This window comes from Gekko japonicus, unplaced genomic scaffold (genome assembly GCF_001447785.1).
Source record: "Gekko japonicus isolate JY-2015 unplaced genomic scaffold, Gekko_japonicus_V1.1 scaffold2774, whole genome shotgun sequence".
NCBI classification, from domain to species: Eukaryota; Metazoa; Chordata; class Lepidosauria; order Squamata; family Gekkonidae; genus Gekko; species Gekko japonicus.
In genome coordinates, this window is record NW_015173759.1 from 110,200 (window position 1) to 137,049 (window position 26,850).

A 26,850-nucleotide genomic window follows, 5' to 3' on the forward strand; every position below is an offset into this window, starting at 1 on the left:
TCCCTATGGCTGGGGTCCCCCGTCGCCCCAGCCCACCTCCACTGCCTCCAGAGGCCTCCGACGTGGACGGGGGCGCAGGGCGAGGCCTTCTTCTGCCGGGGCCGGCCGCTTCCATGAGTCACCAGCTGGGGCTGCTGTTCAGCTGCAGGCGGCCCTCCGGCGCCCGAGTCCCCCTCCCCGGCTGCGCGGCGCGCTCCAGCCTCCTCCACCTCCCTCCCAGCCCTCTCGCCCCGGCTCCTCACTCGTCGGGAACTCAGGGACGGAGTGGAAACTTCCCCCCAATTGCCCGCCAGGCAACGGACTGCACCGCCCCGGGGGGGTCGCCTCGGCCGCCGCCTGCTCTCCCTTCTCCCCGCCGTCAGCGGTCCTCCGCCCAGCCCAGTCTGCGCCATGAAGCCCGCCGACCTGTTGCTCCCCGTCCTGCTCCAGAGCTGCTTGCTCGTGAGTCGGGTCCTCGCCCAAGATAACGAAATCACGAACGGCGTCGCTTTCAGAGGTAAGGATGCCCCGGCGTGCTGGGATCGCTCCCGCCCGTCTCGCTCTTTCTCCTGTGATTTTTGGGAATGGGGAGGAAATGGAGAGTGCGCATTTGACACTGCCAGGCGTTCGCCCTAACGCTTCCGAATGTGCGCTCCCAGAATGAGAGGGGTTGCCAACTCCTGGTTGAGGGATTCCTGGAGATTTGGGGGAGCAGACAGGGTTTGGGGACAGGAGAGAGAGTGCGACAGACTCCACTTTCCAAAGCAGCCTTCTTTAGTTTGGAGATGAGTTGTAGCTCCGGGAGATCTCCAGGCCCCACCTGGAGGTTAGCACCCCTGCCCATCGTGCAGATTTTATTTTATTTTTTGGTCAGGCAACATTCTCTCCCCAGCATGTATTATAAACCGGGGTTGCAGGTTTTAAAATAATGGATTAATGGTGTTCTCCAACAGTGCCTTGCTTGATTTGTATAGAGGTATTTCAAAAGAGCAAACTTTTCTTTCACTTTTGGGGAGAGCAATCTTTTCAACAATTACTGAGAATGAGTTGAGTGCCAGTCTCCGAGGGGATTTCAGTAACAAATAACATTTGAGTCTGTGATGAGCTGTGGAGAGAGAAAGCGAACGTACAGTGTTGTATTAAGAATGCCCTGACAATATCCAACTATTACCCCGTCTTTCAAATAGATCATTAAGGCAAAAAAAGAAGAAGAGGGGGTATGCTTCCATTCCAGTGTAACGCTCAGTTTAACACCCCAAAGAATCGTTAGAAGAATAGATATCCATCACATCGCTCACATTTCACTGTTTATATTGGAAAGTGAGCCTGGTGACAACATTTTGCCTCAGAATCTTTGCCTTCAAACTCCCTCTCTCTAAAAGGAAAGTTCTCAGGCAGGGTGTCTGGGCTAAAGCATGACGTCCAGTTATCCTGTATATGGAGTGAAGTTTGGGGCTCTCGCTCAGTGACCTTGCCCTAGTACGTGGGTATATCTGTGGGGACTTCTGCCTAGAAGCAAATGCATGTGCTCTCCACTGTGCACAGATTCTAGAGGCTCCAACCGTATCCTCTATTTTTTTTTCCCCAGGGTATGGCTCAAGGTTATAGAGGCTGTGTGCTCAGGCCTGCAAATGTGTGGCAGTTGGATGTGGTGAGGAGGAAAGGGCACACACTTAAGTCTCTGGACAGATTGGCCCTCCGCACAGGGCGAGTGGCAGTTTCTCATCTGGTCTGGGCCGTACATGAGACCCCTCCGTAAACAATTTGGGATGTGTGCTAGTTTTAAAAACCATCTCCTCCCAATGAAGGCCTGGCCTCAGAGAACTACTTTTTCTCTTGCCCTGTGGGACTTTGATAAGTTCTCTTGTCCTTGAACAACAGATTCCCCGTTCTATATCAAAATCTATTTTTGAACTTTTTTTGGTAAGTATGGTATTATGGGAGAAGGCAGGAAACAAGGGCCAAAGCCCTGCCAGAAGTGAACAACCAGTCATGCGATTCTCTGAGTTGTAGCCTGCGTATCACTGTCTTTAACAGAGCCCGTTTGGTGTAGTGGTTAAGAGCGTGGACTCTGATCTGGGAGAACTGGGTTTAATTCCCCACTCCTTCACATGCAGCTGCTGGTGTGGCCTTGGGTCAGTTACAAGTTCTCTCAGAGCTGTTCTCTCAAGGGCAGTTCTTGAAAGAGCTCTCTCAGCCCCACCTGCCTCACAGGGTATCTGTTGTGGGGAGGGGAAGGGAAAGGAGATTGTAAGCCACTCCAAGACTCCTTTGGGTAGTGAAGGGTGTGGTATAAATCTAATCTCCTACTATAATAATAATAATAATAATAATAATAATAATTCTTTTCTAATATAAATATGCCAAAATTGACCATCATCATTTCATAGTTACATTTTTGCAGAAATCCTCACAAAATTCAAGAAAAAATTACCTGTGCTTTTTACACTGTTAGATTGTACATAGCCAAAAATATCCCAGCCCAGAGTTGGCAATCCTACACCCTTCAGTATTCAAATTGTATAACATATTTTATCTGGTTGTATTCCTTTCCTAGCAGTTCGAAAGCAAGAAATTGCAAGTAGATAAATAGGTACCACTTCGGTGGGAAGGTAACAGCGTTCCGTGCGCCTTGGTGTTTAGTCATGCCGGCCACATGACCACGGAAACGTCTTCGGACAGCGCTGGCTCTTCAGCTTTGAAATGGAGATGAGCACCACAACCCTAGATTCGGATTCGACTGGCTTTTGAGCAAGGGAAACTTTACCTTTACTTTTATTCCTTTCCTTACAACCACCTGGTAAGGGAGGCCGATTTTTCTGGCTTGCGTAAGGCCCCCTAATATGAAAATGGCGGTGGCTAGGTTCAGGCTGAGGCCTTCCTCTTTGTGGAATCTGCGGGGGACCAGCAGTCTTTGGTTCTGCCTTCCAAAACACTGAGTTCGACTTCACCAGGACACCTGACAGGTTTTCTGAGGCACCTTGCAAAAACAGGAACCCGTTCGCTTAAAACATCCTCTCTCTTTCTGATTTTGAACAGATTGCCCCGTGGACTTGTTTTTTGTCCTGGATACCTCTGAGAGCGTTGCCTTGAGGGAAAAGCCGTTTGGAGCCTTGGTTGACAAGATCACAGCCTTCACCAACCTTTTCATTGATAGATTGACTGAGAGGTAATGTGATGATTAGTGACAGCATCCAAATCTGGGAATGTGTTGTGTTTTGTTTCCAGCGATCAAGAAAATAGTGATGGTATTCACATAAAATCTGTTACAAAGTCTGCAACCTGAATGGATAAGTATCTGTTTGTGTGTGTGTGTGTGTGTGTGTGTGTGATCTTTCTCTATCATAGCCCTAGCCTTCATAGAGGGGTGATGTGTACACTTACTCTCTAAACAGCAGGTACAGTGGGATGCCTCTCTAAACAGCCTGCCCTAAATGGTTACGAGTCACAAGCAATGTTCCCTCTAAGCTGTGGAGTCTTGTAAGCAAAAATTCCACTTTGTGAGCTACTGGCACTAAAGTTGTGAGCGAGCGATCTGGCTGCCACATGAATTAGTTTGCTCTGGAGCCATCCCTTCCTGAGCTAAGAGGAAAATGTGTGAGCTGGAAGCTAAAAAACTGTGAGCTAGGTCACAGTAACTCAGCTTAGAGGGAACACTGGTCACAAGATCCCATTTTGTTTTGTTGAGACTCCTGTAAGGAGAAGGAATGTGGGCTTTTTTAATGCACATACCTCGGGTTGAACTTGCTATCTTTCTACAAACTCTGGTCCTGTATGTTGAACAATAGCCATAAGCACCAAAATGGAGCTCATGGTGTTTTTTTCCAGCATGGAAATAAGTGGTGAGCAAAGCTCCATCTGCTAACTGCCCTTAAGGGCTCTGACACCAGAAGCTGGGGGGGGGGGAGCTTAACAGGTAGTAAAAAAAGTGAGGGAATCCATAAGGACTTGTGGGGGACATCTTATTCTTCTGCTGTATCCCCTTTCCCACATGATTTCATATTTCCCTCCCTCTTGCAGCCCCCACAGCCCTTCTCTTCCCTTTTATCCTACTCTTCTTCCCTGCCACCCACCCATCAAACTACCTACCGTCATCGGCCTCTCCCCATCTGCAGGTTTCCCTCCTTCCACCTGGCACCCTCGCCCCTTTTCTTCTCTCCTACCCACCCAACTACCTTTTGTATTTCCCCCTCTCCAGGTTCTTGTTCTCTCCCCTTTACCTGCTTCCTTTCCTCCTTTTACCTTTTTTTGGGTCTCTCTCTGTCCCTGCGTTTAACTGACCAAACCTTAGAAGGCTCCGCTTTATTGTTGTAGTTGCCTAGCAACCCACAAAATGGCCACAGAGAGCTCAGAACATAGTCTCACGAGATCTCAATAGGTGTCCATCCTTTTAAAGCTACAGACCTTGCTTCTGTGGGAGGGGTTAAACCCCCCCCCCGATTTTTTTATTTCAGATTTTTCAGAAAACCTGGGGGTTTGTTCAAATTGTAGAAAATCCCCCCTGCCCCATTGTCTGGATTTCAAAATAAGATATAATGATACTATGTAGTAGTCATATTGTTTGTACTGTTTATTTACCTAATCAGCGCTGCCTTGTTTCCTCAGCACATGGCCAAAACATACATCAGAATGCACCTAGAAACGCCTTGCATGTCACCCACCATTTCCCTTACTGTTGTGCAAGAATAATAAAAGTTTCTAGGGTTGTCGGCTTTTTATACTGGCCCAGTTCCTATTCTTTTACAGCAGCTTGGCAGTAAACCCAGTAGGTGGCATGCATGCAGTCACCAGGCCCAGTCCAAAGAAAATCAGTTCTTCTTAGGTAGGCTGCAGTGCAATCAATGGAACTGAAAGGTGCTAATTTTGGTGGTAAACTGCCTCTTTCTCTCTCTGCGTGACATCCACACCAGAAGGGGATTGGCTACGCTCACCACCTTTTGGTAGAAAACAGTGCAGGGGGCGGGGTTTCCCATGATTTCCAGCCCTCTGATCTGCCCGCCCGGCGGGGGGGAGCCCCCGTCCTGAAAGAGCTCCCTGGCATCTGGTGTGCCTGGCATGATAATGTCACCTGGGTTGCCATTCCCCAGTTGGGGACAGGGGAATCCCCTGGTTTTACATGTTCTGGCCAGCGGAAGGAAATTCCCCCAAATATACAGTGACACTGTCACCCAGAAGTGATGTAGGCACGTCAGTGATGTCGAGGGAGTCACACTCTTGTCTTTGGGAAAAACTATATGGTTTGAGGCTGATTTTACCATAGAGTTCTGCCCAAAAACCAGAGCGTCGCCCCTGATGTCACCGACATGCCTACGTCACTTCCGGGTGATGTGATGTCACTTTCCTCTCCTGGAACGTTCCCCCCCATCCCTTCACCGGCGTTTCCGACAGACCCTAACCACTGCTCTATGGTATACCATAAATCCTAGGTGGAATCCTTCCCTAAATCCGTGGGCACCACCCCAAATCTCCAAGATTTTCCAGGCCAGCACTGTGGGAACCCTCGCCACAGCATAGAAACCTCTCCAGATGTTAATGTGATGCCACAGTTTTGAGGCCTGGTCCTTTAATTTGGCCTGAATGCCTCCTGCCCTTCCCTTAGGGACTGAGGGGCAGGACAGCTGATCCCCTTTGATGGCACTGGACTGGCCTTCCAGAAGGTTCATCCCACAGGATGCTGTTTCTTGCCAAGTAAGGCAGAGTTGGATGTTCCCTCTGTGCATGTGTTTGCATCCTCTGTAGTGTCAGTGGATATGCATGAAAACTAATGCCCCATGCTGTGTGTATGTTTCACACCCGATAGCTGTTGAGGCCTGCACTGATCTATTGATTATTTACTATGGGGCTTTTCTGGTTAGTTGCCAATCCCCAGTTGAGGGCAGGGGATCTCCTAGTGCGGAGCCTCTCCCCCTGCTTCAGGGCTACCAGAAAGTGGGGTGTCTCCGGGGGTGTCTGCTGGTGCCTCTCCTGAAAAAAATACCCAAGTTTCGAAAAGATTGGACCAGGGGGTCCAATTCTATGAGCCCCAAAAGGAGGTGTCGCCATCCCTCATTATTTCCAGTGGAGGGAATCAGTGTTCCCTCTAAGCTGAGTTAGTGTGAGCTAGCTCACTGTTTTTTAGCCTCCGGCTCACACATTTTTGCCTCCGCTCAGGAAAGATGGCTCCAGAGCAAACTAGTTCGATGCAGCAGCCAAATCGCTTGCTCACAATTTGAATGCCGGTAGCTCATAGAATGAGCCCCAAAAGGAGGTGTCGCCATCCTTCATTATTTCCAAATGGAGGGAACGCGTTTAACTGGAATGCAGTCCCTTTCATTGTGATGGCCTGAGCTCTCCTCCAGCTTGTCAGCCTCACCTGGCAACCCTAGTGACATCACAAAAGGGATCGCACATCCTGGCTCCTGGCTCCACCCCCAAGTCTTCTGGCTCCACCCCCAAAGTCCCCAGATATTTCCTGAGTCGGACCTGGCAACCCTATTTCTGGTGTCCACTAGGGTTGCCCGCTCTGGCTTGGGAGATACCTGGAGATTTTAGGGGTGGAGCCTGCAGATAGTGGGGATTGGGGAGGGGAGGGACCTCAGCAGGGTAAAATGCCGTAGAATCAGGGGTCATTTCCTGCAGGAGCGCACAGGAGCGTAGCTCCGGCAGTAAAGAGCCCAGGGGGCGGGCACATGCAACAAGCCCCACCCCCTGCTCCCAGCAGCCCTCAGTCAGAGCAAGAAGCAGCCAGGTAAGTTGCAGAGCCGCCCCCGGTCCAAAACAGTCCAGTGGCACCTTTAAGACCAAGTTTTATTCAGGTACAAGCTCTCCCTCCTCTGCGAGGGCAGATCTGCACGTTCTCTCCCCACCCCAATAGCTAGCAATCCAAAACAGTCCAGTGGAGCCTGAGCAGTGGGCGTTGCCTTCTGACACACTTCCGGTGTGGCATATGCAAATGAGCTGTGCTAATGAGCTCCTGCACCTCTTTTTATACGAAATGACCCCTGTATAGAATCAGGCCTCCAGATGTGCTCCAGGTGAACTGATCTTGGTTGCCTGGAGGTCAACGGCAATAGCAGGAGATCTCCAACCCTAGATGTTCCTTAAACCCAAACAACCTTTTAGGACAGATTTTAAATTGGTGGAAGATGGGCCGTTGTGGGATCAACAAGTGCCACATGCTGAAGGAGCCAGCTGTATTCAGCAGTGTGGGGAGGTGCTTTCTGCAGTGATCCTTGGTGCAAACTTGTCGTCCCTGTTTTGGTGTGCAAAGTGTTGGAGGGCATAGAACATCGGATGAGAAGAGTTCTTCTGGTGCGCCAGGCAGTTTTTCTGCTGGATGCCCCACATTCTCCTCTGCCTGCCTTCTGCTTTAACTGGAAGCAAAGTTTTTCACTTGAGTTTCAGAAATGGTTGGGGGATGCGGTTGGCAGCTCTGTGTTTGGAAATACCTGGAGATTTGGGGGGCGGGTAGAGACTGGAGAGGGGAGGGTTTGGGGAGGGGAGGGACTTAAACGGGGTTTGTTGTGTTTGTTCAGTCGCACAGTCGAGTCCGACTCTTCGCGACCCCATGGACCAGATCACGCCAGGCCTTCCGGTCTTCCGCCGTCCTCTGAAGTTGGCTCAATTTCATGTTCGTTGCATCTGTGACACTGTCTAACCATCTCATCCTTTGCCGTCCCCGTCTTCTTTGACCTTCAGTCTTTCCCAGCATCAGGGTCTTCTCCAGTGAGTGCTCCCTTCTCATTGGGTGGCCAAAGTATTTGAGCTTCAGTTTCATTATCTGGCCTTCCAGGGAACAGTCAGGGTTGATTTCTTTTAGGATTGACTGATTTGATCTCCTTGCAGTCCAAGGGATACAACATCATAAAGTTCAGCCTCCACAGCAGCCATTTTCTTCAGGGGTAACTGGTCTCTGTTGTCTGGAGATCAGTTGTCCTGACATGGTTGCGTGTCTGTCTCAAGATTCCTGTTTGCACCGGGGTTTAATCCATTTTGTAACATCTGGAATTCCAAAACAAAAGAATGACGAGTGGCTAATGTACCAGGGCTTCTCCAAAAGCAAGATCAAGTAATTCAGAAAGTCAGACTCAGGGGAGAAATTTGAATAAGGAGAATAGAAGGGGAAATCATGGAAGTAGTGACAGACTTCACGTTCCTGGGATCCCAGATCACCGCAGACTGTGAAAGCAGCCATGAAATTAAAAGACGCCTGCTCCTTGGGAGGAAAGCGATGGCAAACCTAAACAGCATGATAAAAAGTAGAGACATCACCCTGCCAACAAAAGTCCGCATGGTCAAAGCAATGGTATTCCCAGTAGTCATGTATGGCTGCGAGAGCTGGACTATAAGGAAGGCCGAGCGCCGAAGAATAGATTCTTTTGAACTATGGTGCTGGAGAAGACTCCAGGCCCCACCTGGAGGCTGGCAACCTCATTGGGGGATGACGGGAACATCACCAAAATGCAATCAGCTTTTCAGCTTATTTGGTTTGAAATGCCCACTTTGTTTATTTTTGGGAGTCAAGTCTCTCTTTCAATCTGTGAGATTCACTCGCAGTCTAAACCAAGCTGCATCGGCAGCGGGATTGCATGTGCAGCGTTCAGCGTGGGAGCCGGCTTGACGGCTGCTCCTTGTACATGCGTGACTGCTGGCTCATTGTGGGACGTCCCTGTGAAAAGCAGCAAAGTTAGGTTGCGTTTTTGCACCTGCGCAGTGGGTGGCAATCTCTAGTCAGTGGCATCCCTTCACCTCCTCCTCTGCCCTTGCTTTCCGCAGTCAGGAACTTTTCCTCTTCACCCACCCTCGATTTCTGCATTTCACAGCTAGGAAAGCCTTGCCCGGGCGGGAACATATAGCTGGTTCCTCAGGTAACATATACGTAGCTGGTTTAAATACCCCAGTACCAACCCATGTAGGGCTTTAAAGGTCAAAACTAACACCTTGAATTGGGCTTGGGAGTGGATCGATAGTCAATGTAATTGTTGTAGTATCGGGGACATATGCTCCTGGTAGCTAGCCCTGACCAGCAGTCTAGTTGCAGCATTCTTCACTAGCCGCAGCATCTGAACACTCTTCAAGGGTAGCCCCAAGTAGAGTGCATTGCAGTAGTCCAGTCTAGATGGAACTAGATGTAGTCCAGTCTAGATGGAACTAAGGTACTGTGGCTACTGTGGCTGCTGATGTGCCACCCAAAACTGGGCAAATGCACTCCGAGCCACAGCAGCCACTTGGTTTTCTAAGGTGACCGCTGCGTCCAGCAGCACTCCCAAACTGAGAGCCAGTTTAGTGTCGTGTTTAAGAGTGCAGATTCTAATCGGAAAGAACCAGGCTTGATTCGCCATTCCTCCACATACAGCTGGGTCAGTCACAAGTTCTCTCAGAGCTGTTCTCTCAAGGGCAGTTCTCAAAAGAGCTCTTTCAGCCCCACCTACCTCACAGGGTGTCTGTTGTGGGGAGGGGAAGGGAAAGGAGATTGTAAGCCGCTCTGAGACTGTGAGTGAAGGGAGGGGTATAAATCCAAACTCCTCTTCTTCTTTTTCTTCTTCTTCCTCCTCCTCCTCCTCTTCTTCTTCTTTTTGGAATATAACCCCATCCAAGACAGATGAGTTCAGAAGTCCCTATGCCATTCTACTTACCCAGAAAACCTCTGTTTCGTCAGGGTAGCCATGTTGGTCTGAAGCAGCAGAACAAAGTTTGAGTCCAGGGGCACCTTTAAGACCAACAGAGTTTTATTCAAAGTATAAGCTTCCGTGACTCAAACGTTGTTCTCTTGTCAAGGTTAAGTGTCAGCTTGTTCACCATCGTCCAGCCTGTTCAGAACATCAACAGCATCCTTGGAATTAGGTGGAAAAGAGAGGTAGAGTTGGGGAAAGAATTTTGAGTGGCCGATGGGATGTGTGCAGAGGGAGGATGCTGGCAAAGCATTGTGAGCCTATGCGCAAAGCACTGAGGATCCAGTTCCTGGCATTTTTTGGATGTTCAGAATAACCAGTTTTACTTTTAGTGTTCAAGAATGCTCCATTAAACTTTGCTTGCAAATTGTGATCTGATCTGGGGCCGTGGGGGTGTGTGTGTTTGAGCATGCTTGGAAGTGGTGCACATATAGTTTGCTGCAGTTTATGTCCTTTTCTTCCTGACAAGCTACCAAAGCACACTAGACCATGTGGGACAAATAGATCATGGGACAAAAAGAGAACTCCTGACGTGATTGCGTGTCTGTCTCAAGATTCCTGTTTGCACTGGGGTTTAATCCGTTCTTGTATGTCCGGTTCTACTGACACCTTGATAAGCTGTTAGGGGAAAATACAGCTAATATTAGGGGAAATGTATCGAATTGCGCATGTGAACACCTGGAATTCCAAAACAAAAGAACGGCGAGTGGCTAATGTACCGGGGCTTCTCCAAAAGCAAGATCAGGTAATTCAGAAAGTCAGACTCAGGGGAGAAATTTGGATAAGGATAATTTAGCAACCATCCCTTTGTAGTACACTGTGGGTTGGATCCAGCAGTAGAGTTCTGCTGATGGAAGGGAGGCTGATTTTTGCTGATTTCCCCCTTCCCCCCTCAGTTAACCCCTCATGCAGTTTCTTAGGTCCCTGTGTCCCCTGGAAGCACTGTTTGGTGGAAAGTTTTGGGCTGCTCCAGGACAGAGGAACCAAAGTTCTGTTCCACTGACACAGATCTCTTCTAACAGTGGAAATTACTGCCAGATCCAACCCTATGACTCATGTGTGCTCACGTTCAAACTGTTCAGTGCAGATGAACAGCACGTGGAAACTTTGTCTCCCGTGGTGGTTAAGGGAAGGGGCCGTGGGTCAGTGGTAGAGCATCTGCTTGGCATGCAGAAGGTCCCAGGTTCAATCCCCGGCATCTCCAGGTAAAAGGATCAGGTAGTAGGGGATGTAAAAAACCTCAGCCTGATACTCGGGAGAGCTGCTGCCAGTCTGAGTAGACAATACTGACTTTGATGAACCAAGGGTCTGATTAAGGCAGCTTCATGCGTGTTCATGTGTGCTACATGAGCTTGGCTAATCTACTTCGGTGGTTGCGGGTAGAGTTGCCAGCTCCCAGGTCCGGGCAGGGATCCTCCCCAGCCAACTGGCTGGCATGGGTGGTTGTCACCCGCTCTGAGTTTGGTCATAGGGGAGAGCGGGCTATAAGTCTAATACATGGAATGAAATGAAAACTGAGGCAGCTGCCTCGGTCTCCATGCTCAGGGGGATCACCACCCACTGGTGGGTTTGCCAGGTCCGATCATTGCCACGGTGGAGGGAGGAGGGACATTCCGGGAGTGGGGAGGACCGTTGTGACATGCAGACATAAACAGGAAGTGACATAGGCATGTCAGGGGCGACGCTCTAGCTTTTGGGTAAAACTCTATGATAGAATTTTCTTCAAATCATAGAGTTTGGCCCAAAAACCAGAGCGTCGCCCCTGACATCCCCCACATGATCGCCAAGTCACTTCCTGTTTTTGTAGGCATGTCACAGTGATTTCCGGGTTCCTGCCGGTAAGAGGGGGTGATTTGGGGGGGAGAGGAGCGCCCGAAAGTGGGAGACCCCCCCACCTGCACCAGACAGTCTGGCAACCCTACCCACAGCCCCCCCCCATGGAGGGGTAAAAGAACGTGAGCAGGCTCCTGCTGCCAGTGCTGCTCATGTTCTCCCTCTTCAGGGATTAGACCACCTGCTTGTGGCTATAGCTGCTCACGCCCACCCCATCGAGCACTTAGGGAGCCAGCTCCAGGGGTGGCCACTCCCACATGCCTTGCCCGCTTCATCTGGGGCTCAGGTAGCTTGGCCATCAGGAAGAAGGAAGGCTCTTCTCCAAGTGAGCCAACACTACGTGTCTCTGCTATTCAGGGTCTGTTTATGTAGATTCTATAACATGCTCTGTTCAGTTCAGTGTGCTATTGTGCAGCAAACACTTTGGAAGAATATATATATATATATTTTAAAAAATTTTATTGTCAGGATATATCAACATGTCCATTATTCTAACATTCCCTCATTCATATTATACCCCTTTTCGTTCCCCCCCTCCCTCCCCTTCTTCGGGCTTCCCGCAGTGGTCCCACCCCCTCCAAATTCTTTTTCTTATTCATCCCCTCTTCTAAACAACTCTTACTAAATAACAATTCTTTATGCTATCTTATTCTTATAACTTTATAGGTAACATTTTCTTTAACTGTAATCAACTTCTACTTCATTCCTTCTTCATTCTACACTTTGGAAGATTATTGAAAGGTCTCTTGAGATCTCTTGTTCTTTGTTTAAGGTTGCTAGCAGAAGACTGGCAACTGGCAGGAGACTGACCTGTCCTCAGTGGCGTGATGGTGTCACTTCCGGCTTGACGGGGTGCTTCCACACACACACACACACACACACACACACTAAACAACACACCTTCAATCCACCTCCAGTGCACTTTTTAACTGGATCTTAATGTGTGAAATGGCAAAAACCACTTGCAAACAGTTGTGGAAGGTAGATTGAAGCGGCATTATTTAGCATGTGTGAAAGGGCTCGCACCTGTTGCCAGAGCGATGCTATAGCATTCTGCCAAAGCTCTGTGGTTTAACCCTAGAGTCACTGGCAATGCCGTGATACCGCTTCCAGTTGTGCCGTAACTCCCATCATGCCAGGATGTCTGCTATTGCTTCCTCCATCCCCCCCCCTCCAGTTTTCTCCCACCACCCAGCTGGTGGGAAGAGCCAGATGTGGGAACCTGGTAACCCTGTCTCCTTTCCTTAGTGTCTTGAGGAAGACAGTGGAGGACTTGGGTTACATGCTATGTATTTAGTTATACATTCAATATTTAGACCACCCTCCCTGAGCTGCGGTGGCTCAAGTGGTATGCGGGTAGAGTTGCCAGCTCCCAGGTCCAGGCAGGGATTCCCCTGCCTCTGGGGGCTTCAATCCTCCCCGGCCAACTGGCTGGCAAGGGAAGCCCCGCCCCAAACCCCGCCCCCCAAGAGCAACCACCCACCTGGCCACACCTCTCCCTCCCTTAAAGGGCTTCAGCTGATCAGTGGAGACTACGTGGACCGGTGACCAGCTGGAGGCCCTTTTAATTCTAGCAGGAGGAAGGGAGAGGGGCGGTTGCGGGCCACACATTTGGCTCGCAAAAAGACCCTTGGTCCCCGCCCTTTAGATCGGGCAAGAGAGGAGGAAGAGGGGTGGCCCAGTGGGTCGTTGCTCCTGGGGGTGGGGCTTGGGGGGCATCCCTGCCCACCCCTGGAACACCTCCCCCAACTCCCCCCGTTGGAGCGATGAGGGGACCTGGCGACCCTGGCTGCAGGCAATGCTCCCTCTAAGCTGTGGGGTCTTGTGAGCAAAAATTCTGCTTTGTGAGCTACTGGCATTAAAGGTGTGAGCGAGCGATTTGGTTGCTGCCTAAATTAGTTTGCCCTGGAGCCATCCTCCCTGATCGAAGACAAAAGTGTGTGAGCCGGAGGATAAAAAACTGTGAGCTAGCTCGTACTAACTCATCCTAGAGGGAACACTGCCTGCAGGATATATTATTCACCGTTTAAAGGTGCTGTTAAAGTGTCCCAGGATGTGGATGAGAAAGAGGCTCCTACTAAAGCAACCAAGGGACAAGTTGGGGAAATACCTTTGGAGAAGGGAGAAAGGCAGTTCCTTTCAGACTTGCGCTTGTCGGCTAAAATGGGATTTCACGTAACTTCTGACAAGTTTCACCAACACTTCACACCAGAAGGCCAAGGTCTGGCTTAACACCTCCTTTCAAAAATTAACAGGTGAGAGAGCAAGCAGGCTCAGATAGGCATTGCCACTAAGGGCAGTCTTAGCAAATGGGCTCATAGTTGAGGGCAGCAATGGGTTCCATCTTGGATTGGCTTCCTCCGCCTCTCCGTTCTTCCCTTCCTCTCCCCGCTCCTTTCTGAGTAGATAGTGTGTCTATTATTCCACTTGGGATTTTATGCCATCTTTTAATTGCATTGTTGCTTTGTATTTATTATGAATTTTAATGTATTGTAATTATATATTTATCTTAGATTGTTGGATGTTTTATTGGTGGTTGCCACCTGCTCTGAGTTTGGTCATAGGGGAGAGCGGGCTATAAGTCTAATAAATGGAATGAAATGAAAACTGGGGCAGCCACCTCGGTCTCCATGCTCAGGGTGATCACCACCCGCTGGTGGGGTTGCCAGGTCCAATCATTGCCACAGTGGAGGGAGAAGGGACATTCCGGGAGTGGGGAGGACCGTTGTGACATGCAGACATAAACAAGAAGTGACATAGGCATGTCAGGGGCAATGCTCTAGTTTTTGGGTAAAACTCTATGATAGAATTTGCTCCAAATCATAGAGTTTGGCCCAAAAACCAGAGCGTCGCCCCTGACGTCCCCCACATGATCGCCTACGTCACTTCCGGTTTTTGTAGGCATGTCACAGTGATTTCCGGGTTCCTGCCAGTAAGAGGGGGTGATTTGGGGGGGGAGAGGAGCGCCCGAAAGTGGGGGACCCCCCACCGAAAGTGGGAGACCCCCCACCTGCACCAGACAGTCTGGCAACCCTACCCACAGCCCCCCCCCCCATGGAGGGGTGAAAGAATGTGAGCAGGCTCCTGCTGCCGGTGCTGCTCATGTTCTCCCTCTTCAGGGATTAGACCACCTGCTTGTGGCTATAGCTGCTCACACCCACCCCATCTAGCACTTAGGGAGCACTCCAGGGGTGGCCACTCCTGCATGCCTTGCCTGCTTCATCTGGGGCTCAGGTAGCCTGGCCATCAGGAAGAAGGAGAGCCAGTTTGGTGTAGTGGTTAAGTGCGCGGACTCTAATCTGGGAGAACCGGGTTTGATTCCCCACTCCTCCACTTGCACCTGCTGATGTGACCTTGGGTCAGTCACAAGCTCTGGCATAGCTGTCCTTGAAAAAGAGCAGTTTGTGTCAGAGTTCTCTCAGCCCCACCCACCTCACAGGGTGTCTATTGTGGGGAGGGGAAGGTAAAGGAGTTTGTAAGCCGCTCTGAGACTCCAAGTGAAGGGCAGGGTATAAATCCAATCTCTTCTTCTTCTTCTCTTCTTCTCCAAGTGAGCCAACAATACGTGTCTCTGCTATTCAGGGTCTATTTATGTAGAGTCTATAACATGCTGTGTTCAGTTCAGTGTGCTATTGTGCAGCAAACACTTTGGAAGAACATTGAAAGGTCTCTTGAGATCTCTTGTTCTTTGTTTAAGGTTGCTAGCAGAAGACTGGCAACTGGCAGGAGACTGACCTGGGGGGGGGGGAGAATTTGCTGGCGATGTAACGATGTCCTCAGTGGCGTGATGATGTCACCTCCGGCTTGACGTGTGGGTGCTTTCACACACACACTAAATAACGCACCTTCAATCCACCTTCAGTGCACTTTTTAACTGGATCTTACTGTGTGAAATGCAACTTGCAAACAGTTGTGGAAGGTAGATTGAAACGGCATTATTTAGCATGTGTGAAAGTGCTCGTACGTGTTGCCAGCGATGCCATAGCATTCTGCCAAAGCTCTGTGGTTTAACCGTAGAGTCACTGGCAATGCCGTGATACCGCTTCCAGTTGTGCCGTAAGTAACTCCCATCACGTCAGGATGTCTGCTATTGCTTCCTCCATCCCCCCCCCTCCAGTTTTCTCCCACCACCCAGCTGAGTGGCAGTGGGAAGGGCCAGATGTGGGAACCTGGTAACCCAGTCTCCTTTCTTTACTGTCTTGAGAAAGACAGTGGAGGACTTGGGTTACATGCTATGTATTTAGTTATAAATTCAATATTTAGACCACCCTCCCTGAGCTGCGGTGGCTCAAGTGGTTAAGACGCTGAACTACAGGCTGTGGAAGGTCAGGAGTTCAGCAGTTCGAGACCCGGGTGCCGCATGATGGAGTGAGCTCCCATCTCTAGTTCCAGCTCCTGCCAACCTAGCAGTTCGAAAGCAAGAAATTGCAAGTAGATAAATAGGTACCACTTCGGTGGGAAGGTAACAGCGTTCCGTGCGCCTCGGTGTTTAGTCATGCCGGCCACATGACCACAGAAACATCTTCGGACAGCGCTGGCTCTTCGGCTTTGAAACGGAGATGAGCACCGCAACCCTAGAGTCGGATTCGACTGGCTTTCGAGCAAGGGAACCTTTACCTTTACCCTGATATTTGGGTCTCAGGGCAGTGTAAAGCATTCAGGAATACAGATCAATTAAAATACAATTTCAAGGACAACTTACAATTAATTAAAACTGTAAAAACAGGTATAAACAACAGTTTCAAGTACAATAACAGTCCAGATGGCGTCTCAAATCAATTTGTCCTTACCCCAAGGGGGGAAAGTGAGTGGAAAAGAGGCCAGGCTGATTAAAAAATGTTGCTGTCCTCAACCGTAGGCCTGGCGGATAATCTCTGTCTTACAAGTCCCGTGGAACTGAACTAGGCCCCACAGGGCATGGATATCATTTAGCAGAGAGTTCCACCAAGTCGGGAACAGGTTCGAGAAAGCCCTGGCTGTGGTTGAGGGCAGCCGGATATCTCTTGGGCCAGGGATCTCTAGAAGATTTTTCTCAGCTGAGCGGAAAGCTCTTCAGGGTGTGTGAAAATCACTGCCAGATCCCTAACCCTTTGTCAGATATTGGTGTGCTAGAGGTCTCAAAGCTAATATTTTTTTTCTCTCTCTGCAGATATTATCGGTGTGACCGGAATCTGGTGTGGAACGCCGGTGCCCTGCATTACAGTGATGTGGTGGAGGTGATCAAGGGGCTCAGCCGTATGCCTGATGGGCGAGAGGACCTGCAGAAGCGAGTGTCCTCCGTGGTTTCTATTGGGAAAGGCACCTACACCGACTGTGCCATCAAGAGAGGAATCGAAGAGCTGCTCATTGGGTGAGTGGGCTTTTCTCATGCCGTTGATGGGGGAAGAAGGAAGTTAGGGAAGGCTCGCTCTCGTCAGATCTTGGAAAGTAAGCAGGGCTGGCCCTGGCTAGTATTTGGAAGAGCAACCTCCCAGGAATACCAGAGCCATGACGCGGAGGAAGACCATGGCAAGCCACCTCTGAACCCCTGAACCAAAAGGAGAAGGGACCCAGTTACATTTTTGCATCGAAAATATCATCAGGCTTTTGAATTTCAAACCCAGGTTTTTTTCCTAAACCTGATCAGGGTCCAAGAGGCAGTGAACATTAAAAAAAAACACACATTAAAACGTTTGAGTAATTAAAATAGAGTTAAAATGGTTAAATAATTCAATTAAATGCACATAAAGAAACAATGCAGAGGCAGGCAGTGGCAAACCGCTTCTGAATGTCGCTTGCATTGAAAATCCGACGGGGTTGCCATAAGTCGGTTGTGACATGACAGCGCTGTCCACCACCAAACAGACACTAGAAAGTGGGCCAATAACCATTATTGGTGAGATGGCAGATGAAACGAAAAACTTCACCTGCTTGCAGAAGACAGCAGTAGAGGGAGGTAGATGATTCTCCCTGGAGATGGAGTTCCAAAGCTTTGGTGTCACAACCCAGGAGGCTCTGTCTTGGGTCACCACCCATCTAGCCTCAGATGTGGGGGCAGATGAAGCAGGGCCTCCAAAGAGGACAGGAGTGAGTGGGGGGCTTCGTATGAGAGCAGGTGGTCTTTAAGATGGAGCCCATGCCATGCCGTTGCTCTGTTCCTATCTTCCTGAGTGCAAGCATGCATTCCCAGATAATGCAGCGGCCAATCACGCTTCCACGTAGTGCAAAAAGCTAGCTTTGGCAAGCACTGCTTTGTTGCACCAAATGCGTCAGGCAGAGCAACTCTGAAAAATATTCGGTGATGATGGGATCATCCATGTGGTACATGGACATGTCATGTTTAACAGAGACAGTGTTGATTGTTCATCACTTAACTGGTTTGAATGTTTTCCAGGGGCTCTCATCAGAAGGAAAATAAATATCTGGTTGTGGTGACAGACGGCCATCCCTTGGATGGCTATAAAGAGCCCTGCGGAGGACTGGAAGATGCTGTCAACGAAGCCAAGCACCTGGGCATCAAAGTGTTCTCCATTGCCATCTCTCCAGATCATCTGGTATGCAGTGCGCCTGCATGGGGGTTGTTAGACCAACTGGCCATCCATAAGCAAAGGGAGTCAGAGTAGAAACAGGATATTACTTAGTGTAGAAGTGAGCATGCATGGGGGTTGTTAGACCAACTGGCCATCCATAAGCAAAGGGAGTCAGAGTAGAAACAGGATATTACTTAGTGTAGAAGTGAGCATGCATGGGGGTTGTTAGACCAACTGGCCATCCATAAGCAAAGGGAGTCATAGTAGAAACAGGATATTACTTAGTGTAGAAGTGAGCATGCATGGGGGGGGTTAGACCAACTGGCCATCCATAAGCAAAGGGAATCAGAGTAGAAACAGGATATTACTTAGTGTGTCTACTGGATCTTCAGATTCTTAGTGGGCCATGAACTGAGAGGAGACCATTTTCGTCTAAACTTTGACCCTGTTCTTCCTCGAGGCACTCCAAAGTCACTGAGATCCATCATATTCCTGAAATGTGGTGGTTTCAGCAACAAACTCCAATGTTCAGAGAAGTAAGAGCACAAAGGCCAGGCTAACAGGCTGATTTAAATGTGGGACATGCCTTCTTCCTAAGGGTCGGGATAGATGCAAGTACATATGCTAATAAAATATATGACTATATAAACTAGGGGTGTGCAAAAAAAATCAGTATTTTAGGGTTCGGGTATATTGAACCCGAAAAGTATCAGTATTTTCTGATATTCCCGAATCCCAATACTGGTATGATATCAGGATTTGGGATTTTTCGGAAATCCTGAATTTTTTCGGTTCCATTATACTGTATGGGGACCATTATAGTCAATCGTCCTCATATAACGGAGAATTGATCCAGGGATATTTGGGGCTTAACAAACAGTGATTAACACATGGAGTTCACTGCCACAGGAGGTGGTGGCAGCTATAAGCATGGACAGCTTCAAGATGGAACTGGATAAACATATGGAGCAGAGGTCCCTCAGTGGCTATTAGCCACAAGGTATAGATAGGGTACAAGGTATAGATAGCCACAAGGTATAGATAGATCTGGGGCAAGTGAAGCTCTGTATTCTTGGTGCTTGGGGGGGCAACAGTGGGAGGGCTTCTAGTGTCCTGGCCCCACTGGTGGACCTCCTGATGGCACTTGGTATTTTTGGCCACTGTGTGACAGAGTGTTGGACTGGATGGGCCATTGGCCTGATCCAACATTGGCGTCTCTCTTATGTTCTTATGCTCTGGGGCAGGGCTGTTTTTTTGTGGCAGAGGCACCAAATTTTAAGCATAGCCTGCTAAAACCTCTCCTAAAACACTGCCCCAAGTTTCAAAAAGATTGGACCAGGGGGTCCAGTTCTATTTGGCCCCCAAAGAAGGTGTCTGCATCCTTCATTGGTTTCAGTGGAGGGGGAAAGTGTTTAAAGGGATCACAGTCCCTTTAAATGCCTTCTCCAAGCCACAATTCTGCGAGTGAACTCCGAAGGTGTGGAAAGGGCTTGCAGTCCCTTTAAACACCTTGTCCAAGCGGCAGGTTTACCCAGGAGGCATTTAAAGGGACTGCAGTCCTTTTAAATACCCTTTAACTTCAACTATCCAGCAGCCCTGAAAAATCCTGAATTTTGGGGGGATTTTTGGGGCTTGGCCATTTTGGATAGACAAAAAATAGCCAAATCTATATGCAGCTGAAATAATAGCCAGAAAATACCTATAAGGTATTTTTCAGATATTATTTTGGCTCAGATTTAACTAAATACACACCTCTAATACAGGTCAAAAGGGAATGAGCCAAACACCCTGCCACAAAATGCTCACTTAGGTGGTTTTAAGTCTCAGACTTCAAAAAAACTTCAGAGGAAGTTATTTATGTAGCTATAGAACAGAGACCCAGAACTTATGTACATATGCTTGCCGTTGAAACTTGGAAGTAATTTTTTTCCCTCACAGTGAAACATAATGCAGGAGTCAGTCTGTGTTTCTTTAATATATGTTGATGAATTACGAAAATGAGCCACATTGTCAAAGGTCTCAACTGAATCAAGCGGTTGGCAGTAGAAACACATGAAGCTTCTTCTCATGTTGTCTCTCTGTGCTCGTTTCCTCCTAGGAATCCAGGCTGAGTGTCATTGCCACAGACCACACCTATCGCCGCAACTTTACGGCAACTGCATCTCAGCAGCAACTTGAGAGAACAATCGACACCATCACTAGTATGATCGTGAGTCTTCCCATCTCTGCTTCTTGTCTGCCTAATCATTTCCAAGGCTATCTTCTTCCTTTCTGCCTCATCATTTAATTTCTTTGTTGTTATTTATTTCAGACGGAGAACGTGGAGCACGGGGTAAGTTTTCCCCGCTCTTTTTGAGCTGGGGGATCATTTTGGCCTATGTCTGCTTCCCGTAGTTTACGACCATTTCCGCTCCCCTTGAGCTCAGTCTCGCAAGGCAGATCTCATCAGAGGTCCAGGACTCTCTATTTTCATTGTCTAGAAACAGCAACTTGATTTTTTAAGTAGGTCGGTGGGAGGGTTAGTCATTATGTAAGAGGCCCCCAAAGATTCTCCTAACTAGATCACGGGGCAAGCAACCTCTGCAGAGACAAAGGATCTTTGCATCTGCTGGTGTAAAGTGCTGTTAACATCCTCAGTGTGGAAACATTTGACTGGAAAACAACCAACAGTCAACTGTTGGTGTTGGAAACCATCTGCAGTGACTGTCATCTCCAGCTTCCAGCCCCATTGCAAGTTGTTGCCCTGCTCTCTACGATCCCGCATTTTCAAGCAATGGTAGGAAGTGGTAATGTGATGGGCTTACAAGTGACCACCCGTCCATACTTGTAAGCCAGAGATCCCCAACGTTTTTGACCCCGTGGGCATATTTGTTATTCTGAGAGGGAACGGTGAGCGCTACCCTAAAATGGTTGCCACTGGAGGCAGAACCAGATCTAAAATGGCTGCCACAGGAGGTGGACTTGAATAGAATACCAACCCTCCTCATGCCTCCTGGGAGTAAGGAAACCCTGAAGAGAAATGGGGCCACACGCTGACTAAGGAAAGCTTCCCAGTCCTCCTGATCCTCCAGTGGAAAACCCTTTCATTGGAATGAGGACAGCCAATAACAAGCCCTCAACCCTCCTCATGCCTCCTGGGAGTAAGCAAACCCTGAAGAGAAGTGGGGCCACGCGCTGACTAAGGAAATCTTCCCAGTCCTTCTGATCCTCCAGTGGAAAACCCTTTCATTGGAATGAGGACAGCCAATAACAAGCCCTGCCTTACAATGGCCCCACCCACTTTCTGATAAGCTTGGGAGGCACCAAGGGACGTACTGGCAGGTGCCAAGGGCACCACGTTGGGGAACCCTGCTCAGACCACTAGGCAGAAAGACTTTCAGTGTTTACCATGTGGTTCCTGGTCATCTGTTTCCATCCTAAAGCCCCCACCGCCTGGCGGAAGGGATTGTGGCTTTATGCCAAGGTTGTCTTTCACTGATTCATGGCAGACCTCTGCCAGAGGAGACGCCGGTGGATCAGTATGGAAAGTTTCTGAGAGGAAAGTCGGTGGGAGTGATCGTATCGTACCTACAGTAAGGTAGACAACTATACATATTGACAAATTTTTTGCACATTTTTGTAGGGGAAAATAGCATGCACGAATAAGGGTTTTTAAAAATCCTGATGGAAATGACATTAATAGGAAATCAATCTTGACAGGCTGACTTTGTTTTGAATTTGTGAACCTACGGAGGCCTTATCCTGGCAATGCAATATCGCCGGGTCTTGTGTCGTCGTTTCAGGTTGATCACGTTAGCATTCAGTTAGCTCAAGAAACCACTAGTCTAGTTCACTTATCTATAGCTGCAAGAAGTGCGCCGTGTCTGCCTTCCCTCTTTCATGGGACAGAAGCAAGCCCTGAGTTTGCTTTCCACTTGAGTTCTCTGGGAAGAGTGTTTTCCTGTGAAACCTGCTCTCTCTCTTTCCTCTAATGCCGTTCTTTCTCTTGGTTGGCAGTGCTGCTCCTACGAATGCCAGGTAAGCACAGTTGCTTCCTCATTTACAATATATTATTTGATCTATATTAATTGGAACCAGTAGGCCTCACAGTACTCAGTACTAATTGATATCTGTTTGTTATTGTATTCCAGCCCGCGCGAGGTCCCCCAGGGCCAGTTGGAGATTCAGGATATGAGGTGCGTTTCTCATTCATCTCACTGCTGTGTTTCTTGTACATTACAATTAATGTCTCTGTACAATGCTCTGCATGCATTATAATCCATATTTCTGCTTAATGGGGTGTTCATTACCCATGCTCACAACGTATACCGTGTATGTTTGGTGGGGCTTTTTTTCTGGAAAACGAGGTGCTGGAATTCTCAAGTGGGAAATGACGTTTTCAATCTGCATCCTGAAAACTCATGAACTTTTAAACATGTTAGAAAATAATTTTGTCAAAGGGGTTCCAGAACTCCATTCCAGCACATTCGCCCAGGAAAAAAAGCCCGGATGTTTGGACATCTTTTGACTAGTTAATGTTCACATTATCTGTTTGGCCCTTTTTGTATGTGCATCAATTATTATTGGCCTTATAAAAGTTTACAACCTCTGGTGCAGGGGTGGCCAAACTTGCTTAACGTAAGAGCCACATAAAATAAACGCCAGATGTCTGAGAGCCACAAGACATGAACACACACGTTTTTATTGGAAAATATGCAAATGTGCATATTAAATAAAAGAGACAAATGCCTTCTCCGAGCCGAGCCAGTCTGCCGGTGCGGTGGGGCTTGGAGAACACATTTGACTTTAGATGGGGAGGGAGGGGAGAAAGAAAGTAGAAAGAAAGCAAATAGATGGGGGAGTGAGTGAGGGGTGTGCGTGCTGTCTTGGCTGGTTGCCACAGAGACCACACACTGGAAGCTGTAAACATGGTCCGGAATAACCAAAAAAAAAAACCCAAAAAAACCATGGTCCGGAATCAAGGTAAGCAACAAACACGGTCCGGAATCAAGGTAAGCAACGGAGCCAAAGGTCGAAGAGCCGGGAAGTCAATTCAAGGTTGCAGGTTTCAAGGGCAAGGAGCGGCTGCTACACACACAGAAGCAGGTCTGAGTATACAGAGTTGCTGCCACGCTGGAGCAGGTACACGGGGTGCTTTTGAGCAGGTCCTCCCTTCCCTGGGAGTTGAGTCTGCCAAGGCTTACAACTCCTCCCGCTGCCTTTGCAGGAACTGCAGTCTGGCACTCCTCTCCTGCATAGTCAGCCTCTGCCGTGCCCAACATCTGGGGCATTCGGGAGAACTAGGCGGGGAGTCTGGCCTCGGGGTGTCTGCAACTGGGGGTGCTGGGCCAGGCTCTCCTTCTGGCTGCACCTCCTGTGCAGCTGCTGGGGACTCTTCCTCCTCAGGTATTGTTGAGGATTCTTCTTCTGGGCTGACTCCAGAGGAGGCTGGGTTGCTCCCTGCCTCTTCCTCTTCTGAGGAGTAGTCAGACTCAGCAGAGCCAGGACCCACGACAGGGGGAGGGAGAGGTGGAAAGAAAACAACTTTAACTTCAAGTGCATCCTCCAAGCCCCCATGCCGGCTGGCTAGGCTTGGAGAAGGGATTTAAAAAGACAAATGCCTTCTCCAAGTCAGCTGGCAGGGGCGGGAGGGGGGCCTTTGAGAATGCATTTAAAGTTCAAGTTTGCAAGGGGGGAGGGGATCATAGAATCACAGAGTTGGGAGGGGCCCTACAGGCCATCTAGTCCAACCCCCTGCTCTGTGCAGGATCAGCCTAGAGCATCCCTGACCAGTGTTTGTCCAGCCGCTGCTTAAAGACTGCCAGTGAGGGGGAGCTCACCACCTCCCTAGGCAGCTGGTTCCACTGTTGCACAACTCTGACTGTAAAAAAGTTTTTCCTAGTATCCAGCTGATACCGTCCCGCCCTTAATTAAACCTATTATTGTGAGTCCTCTCCTCTGCTGCCAACAGGAACAGCTCCCTGCCCTCCTCTAAGTGACAGCCCTTCAAAGACTTAAAGAGAGCAATCGTGTCCCCCTTCAACCTCCTCTTCTCCAGACTAAACATTCCCAGGTCCCCTCAGCCTTTCCTCACAGGGCTTGGTCTCCAGGCCCCCGATCATCCTCGTCGCTCTCCTCTGTACCCACCCCATTCTGTCCACATCCTTTTTGAAGTGAGTCCTTTAAAACTGCACACAATACTCTGTGTGCAGCCTGACCAATGCAGTGTACAGTGGGATTATGGCATCTTGCGATTTGGATGTTATGCTTCTGTCGATACACCCCCATGATCGTATTAGCCCTTTTTGTCGCTGCATCACACTGGCTGCTCAAAACGTACGGTCCACCCATACCCCAAGATCCTGTTCACTTACATTGCTACCCAGAAGTGTATCCCCCATCCAGTATGTGTGTTCATCATTTCTGCCTTCTTGGGCCACATTCCCCAAGCACAGTTCCGCAGGGCCTGTGAAACAGAGCTGTTCCACCAGGCCTGTGATTGAGTCCCCTGATTGAGGAGTGTGACAACTTCCTCGATGGGCCTCCCTCTTGTTTCCCTTTTTTGACCTTCCCCCAATGCTGATGATTATAATCCTCTGATGAAATTGTTCTATATGCACCATCTATGTACTAGGATTGGTTTTTTAAAAATTTTAACAACTATATTTGTGGGTGTTTTATAATATGTTGAAAGAAAAGGAAAAAATATACTAAAAGAAACTGAATTCAAAAATATGTTAAAGGTTAAATCCTGTTCTCATTTTGGAAACAAAGAGTCAGCAGATTACTGGAGGATGAAAGATGATAGTATGAAGGTTCTATAATATTGATAGTAAGACTAGTTTTTCTGAAAAGTTAATAAGGAAACTTTAAGGAAATTGTAATAATACGTGTAATATTAGGTCTTACTCAATGCAGAAGAGATATGGAAGATGAGTTCAAAATATGCAAGAAATGTGGTTTGATTGGTTCATTACTCTGTGCTGATGGTGAAGATAAGTGTTGTTATAGGATCTTTTATGTAATCATGTTGTTGATTTGGTTGATATGTACGAAACAAGTTGATATGATAAACCCCAATAAATATATTGTTTAAAAAAAAATATGTTGTTATACTCGCCCTGAGGCCTGCTCTGGCAGGGGAGGGCGAGTCAGAGATCAAATCAATCAGTCAGTAATCAGGATCTAGGTCTGTTCGCATCACTGAGTTCTATGAAACTCAACATAGAATGGAAATGAAATCATAACCTTTCCTGGTGTTTCGCTTGCAGGGAGAAAGAGGGAAGCCTGGCCTGCCGGGTGAAAAAGGAGACGCCGGAGAGCCTGTAAGTAAAAGGACATGTTTGACTTCGAGTGGGGGGATAGTCAGGTGATGGAATCCCTTCTTTGGGGAAATGGGTTTCAATTATTATTTTGAACTGTCCATTAGATGCCTTACTTAGCTTCAGTGACACTCCTCATTTAACCCATAGATTTTGAATAACGCCACATTAGAATCCGCATAAACCCCGCTGAAAAATCATCTAAAGTCATTTTCTGCTTCCCATAACATATGAAAACATTTCTCAACGGCCAAAGCGTTGCCTGACTCTACCCCAGCCAAATGTTTCCCTAATTTTTTCCCCTGCTGATGCACCTACCATCCCACCTAGGAATGGAATAATCCATAAATCTCTCACAATTGAGAAAAGGCACACAGGCGTAGCCCAAGAGGGAACCTTCCTATAATGATCATTCGTGAATTGAGATGGCATAAAAGTCAACTTGGCAGGCACAAAACCTCTCCTGTGTCAGGGCACGGTCAATTGCTTAATGTAGAGTGGAAGACCTCTGGGTTAGGACAATCCCAAGTAAGTGGGAGAACAAAGTCTACATGCTGTAACGTGAGAACTATCTGCTAGATGCCGTGAAGGTGCTGTTCCTTTTAGGAGAGCCAATTCAAGACTGATTTCACTTAGTACAGTGAACATATTTGCTCTGGTAAACCAGAGATGTATGTTAGGATGCTGTGGATCCCTGTTGGGTGATGGCCTATCTCTAGTACTCCAGTATCAGTCCACCAAGCATCCCATGTGCTTGCATGGATGTGGGTCCCAGGTGTTGACAGACATGCAAAATAATATTTGCAACATAATACTTGCTACTACATGAATCTGAACTGGTTCCCCACTCACTGTTGCCCTTTGTCGATTCACATGAGCCAGTTTGATGCAGTCACCAAATCGCTCGCTCACAACTTTAAGGCCCGTAGCTCACAAAGTAGAATTTTTGCTCACAAGACCTCACAGCTTAGAGGGAACATTGGACTCCCAGGTGTTTACAGACATGCAAAATAATATTTGCAACATAATACTTGCTACTACATGAATGTGAACTGGTTCCCCACTCATTGTTGCCCTTTGTCGATTCACATGTTTAGTTATACGAGGGGTCCCCAACCTTTTTTTTTTTTTTTTTTTTTTTTTTTTTCTTTTTTGCTTTTTTCTTTTATATTATTTAAAAATGAAAAAAAACGATTGCCTTAAGTGATTTTGCATAAAGGCAGCATATTAATACAGTAAAATATGTATTTATTTAGGTTATTTCTATGCTGTCTCTTCATAGACCTGACTGAGGCAGCTTACAATTAAAATCATCACAATACAAAAAAGCCATTAAAAACAAGCCATTAAAACCCAAGTGACTGGACATAAATAGCATAAAGCTATCCATAAAACAAATGCAGACCATAAAAATACTGGTAAGATAAAACCCCTAATTAAAAGCCTGGGTAAAAAGATGTGTTTTGCCCTGGTGCCGTAAAGTAGGTGACAGGCGAGCACCGAGGGGGAGGGGTGTTCCAAAGGTGAGGTGCCACCACACAAAATGCTCATCTCTGAAGACGGGGGGGGGGGGCTAGA

At 48.1% G+C, this 26,850-nt stretch overlaps 1 protein-coding gene across 1 annotated transcript in view; it reads left to right on the forward strand.

The window, feature by feature from the left end:
- The first annotated feature begins 214 nt into the window (after positions 1-214).
- Positions 215-26,850, forward strand: part of COL6A1 (collagen, type VI, alpha 1) — a 79,257-nt gene continuing 52,621 nt past the window's right edge. The window contains exons 1-9 of the mRNA XM_015423507.1: positions 215-496; positions 3,019-3,148; positions 16,612-16,812; positions 17,836-17,995; positions 20,070-20,180; positions 20,283-20,303; positions 21,968-21,988; positions 22,102-22,146; positions 25,222-25,275. Coding sequence (XP_015278993.1) covers positions 391-496; positions 3,019-3,148; positions 16,612-16,812; positions 17,836-17,995; positions 20,070-20,180; positions 20,283-20,303; positions 21,968-21,988; positions 22,102-22,146; positions 25,222-25,275 — 849 coding nt within the window. The 5' untranslated portion in view covers positions 215-390. The remainder of the gene's footprint in view (positions 497-3,018; positions 3,149-16,611; positions 16,813-17,835; positions 17,996-20,069; positions 20,181-20,282; positions 20,304-21,967; positions 21,989-22,101; positions 22,147-25,221; positions 25,276-26,850) is intronic.